General features: G+C 38.2%; 1 protein-coding gene across 1 annotated transcript in view; it reads left to right on the top strand.

The window, feature by feature from the left end:
- Nucleotides 1–3387, top strand: part of Abca12 (ATP binding cassette subfamily A member 12) — a 168568-nt gene that overhangs the window by 90056 nt on the left and 75125 nt on the right. The window contains exons 12-14 of the mRNA XM_008825667.2: nucleotides 1441–1697; nucleotides 1788–1900; nucleotides 3066–3190. Coding sequence (XP_008823889.1) covers nucleotides 1441–1697; nucleotides 1788–1900; nucleotides 3066–3190 — 495 coding nt within the window. The remainder of the gene's footprint in view (nucleotides 1–1440; nucleotides 1698–1787; nucleotides 1901–3065; nucleotides 3191–3387) is intronic.

Below are 3387 nucleotides of genomic sequence, written 5' to 3'. Positions count from 1 at the left end.
ATGTATATGTATATGTATATTTTCTGTTTTTGTTTCTGTGACAAACCATTATGACCAAGACAATTTATAGAAGGAGGAGTTTATTTGGTTTATGGTTCCAGATGAATCAGTCAGGGAGACCTTGTGGCAGGAGGCAGCCAGAGCAGAAAGCTGAGAGTTCACATCTTCAAGCAGGCACAGGGAGCAGAGAGAGCAAAACTGGAAATGGGACTAGGCTAAGACCTCTCAAAGCCCCCCTCCAGTGATGTGTCTCCTCCAGGAAGGCTGTACCTCCTCAGCTTCCAAAATAAGGCCACTGGGGACAAAATGTTGGGGACTCTAAACACTTGGAGTACACATGCACATTCTAATTATCCATTCATCTGTTAGGTTGCTTCAACTTCTTGACTGTTATGGATAATGTTGCTATGAACACTGGTATACAATGTATTGTTTTCAGAGACTCAGAAGTAGAATTTTGGGGTTATATGCTAATTCTGTTTTATATCTTCTGGGAAGTGTAATACTGTTCTCCATACAAGCCACACCATTTTACATCCCTTACCAACAGAAAACAAGAGTTGTAATTTTCTACATCCTCATCAACACTTGTTACTTTCTGGTTTTGTTTTGTTTTTATATAAAAAACATAATAACGGATGTGGAACAGAAAGACCTTTTAAAGGATTCAAATCAAATCTGCTTTCTCTCTGTCCTCACATTTATGTTAAAACATATATCACATAAAATTACTTGAAGGGATTGTGATTTAAACTCGATAAAACCAAACTATTTTTACCATTTTTAAAAGATTTGTTTTGTTTTGATTATTTGTGTGAAAGTGTGTGTCTGTGCCTGTGTTGTGACAGTGTTGGAGTGCATGTGTGTGTGGGTGCATGCATCTGTGTGTTCACAGAAGCCAGGCGAATGCTTGATCCATTGGATCTGGGGAATGCAGGACACCTGGTTTGTTATTTGGGTGCTAGTGAACTCTGGTATGTGGTGTTTCACAGTATATACACACTGAGCCATCTCTCCATCTCACTTAATTTTTAAAACTACATTTTAAACCTATAAATCTATAATCAAGAAAGACCAGTCTTGTATGTTCCAAGGTTTTATGAGATTCTTAGGAGAACAAGAAACTAAATTAACAGCAGGCTTTGCTTTATAATAAGCCTAAACCCAGTGCCAACTACATACATAGACAGAACTTTTTCTTGTTTAGGTTTTTGAGTCAGGGTCTCACCATGTAGCTCAAGCTGGCTGGAACTCGCTATATAGACCAGCCTGGGCTCAATATCAGAGAGCTTCTCCTGCCTCTGCCTCCCAACAGAGGCATGCACAACTACATCACGCATAGGCAGAAATATTTTTATGGAATCCGGTTAATTCTCAAATACTAAATATACTAAATATGAAGAACAATATTACTAGTCTATTTTCTTCTTTTCTGGAAAGCTGTCTCAACTTCGAAATGTGACAGAACTTCTCTGCGAACCAGAAACCTTCAGTTCCATAGAGAAATCCTGTCCACTCGCCAACATGAGCTTCTGGAAGCTGTGTGAGGACCACACTTTTCATGTACAACTCCTTGAGGCAGTAGAGCTGGGCACCGACATTGCCACCGACGTACTGTACCATGACAATATCATATCTGAAAAGCTGAGGGATTTGCTCACGGGGGATCCCAGAAAAATTAGTTTAAATATGGACTGGTATGTTTTTCCATTGTCTTCTGCGGTGACAAAATCCCCTCTCAAGATAATGTTATGCCTAGTTGAACAACTTCTTCTGTTTTCTTCTAGGCTCCTGGAACAGGCACTGCAAATGAATTACTTGAACAATATCACACAGTTAATGACGACCATAGACGCCTTGCTGCTTGTCAATACCAGCGCAGTCTCTTCTGAGCAGCCAGGTGTTACCCCCACCCGTATTTGAAAGGCTCATTAGAATGGATGTGCTTCTCAACCAAACCTGCTTCTCTGTCTGCACTGACACACTAGGAACCTGAAGCTTTCAGATACGCTGTCTAAAACAAACACACAGAAAGCTAGTGGAGAAGGAAGCCTGGAAGTTCCATATCACAGCAAAAAGATTGTCATATTTAGCTAGTTAGACCACTGCCTTTTGTTTCTCTGATATAGTAAAAGGCATTTGATAGTTGGCTGTGTGAACTAGGGTGAGACATGTTTGCTTCAGTGAGAATAATCTGATTAAAAAATAAAAAGATACATGTCTGTGTACAGAAATCTCAGTTCAGAACCTTCTATTAGTATTCCAAGCACGATGAACCACATAATACATTTCTTCTTTGTGTAATACCTAACTACTGAAAAGAAAGGCATTCTGGGCTATAGGCAGGCACAAAATTGGAAGCATACTAAGTCTAAAAATAAGGTATATGCATGAGAGACACTTAGTATTAAAAAACCCAAAGATGTTTGCAGAACAGAGATTACTATTATCTAAAATAAAATTAAGATATTGTTTATTGTATCATAAATAACTCAAATGTGAACTAATTATAATTGTCATCCTAAAAGAGCTTGAGACTAATACATTCTATTTAAAAGTGAGATAACAATTGTGAAAACACTTTATAAACGATCGCACACAGAGAAAAAATTAGGGAGAAATGGCCTGTGGTATTACATTATGGATTTATCAAACCTTTTCTGAAATTGGCACTATCACATGATCATAATTTAAAAGTATTTTGAATTTATGCAATGTTTTAAATCAGATGGAGAAATATTTATTTAGTGCATTATGTGATCAGAGTCTGCAAGGAAACCATATTTTCCTTGAAGCAACCTTGAGTTGCAGACATCTCAGGAAAATTTATAACCTAGAGCAATCTGTTACCTTGAGTTAATGGTATCATAATAAGAACAAGTCTAAATCAGACAGAAATAGATCTTAAAGATGCAAAGTTTGCCAAACCTGGGAGACATCTGTTTCTAATGAGGCGTACGTGCTCAATGTTTGGTAGCCTGAAAGGTTTCCCTATGTTAGTGTACCTGAAAAGAATGGAGTTACGACCACTGTGTGAACTGTGTACATGTGCATTTTTCTTACAGGTCAACTAATAGAAATGTTCAGAAATGTTGAAGAGCTGAAAGAAGAACTGAGGAGAACAACAGGGCTGTCCAGCGCTACTGTGGACAAGTTGCTAGCTCTCCCCATCCCAGACAACAGAGCTGAGGTGCAGAACCATCATGTGTACTTAAAGGCAGCTTTTAGAAGATCATATAGCATTTAGTGTTTTAAGTACTTACCAATAAGACACTGGGAAGTTGCCTGTGAAACTGGTCATTTTTCCATGCAAATGGTAAAAGCAGTGAATGGCCTAAATAGGGAAAATAGAAGAGATTCTATACTTTGATTGTGTGTGTGTGTGTG

The sequence above is a fragment of the Nannospalax galili genome, unplaced genomic scaffold (genome assembly GCF_000622305.1).
Source record: "Nannospalax galili isolate Female #2095 unplaced genomic scaffold, S.galili_v1.0 scaffold127, whole genome shotgun sequence".
Classification (NCBI taxonomy): Eukaryota; Metazoa; Chordata; class Mammalia; order Rodentia; family Spalacidae; genus Nannospalax; species Nannospalax galili.
Note: the sequence above shows the minus strand (reverse complement) of the source record. Positions and strands in the feature narration are given on the sequence as shown.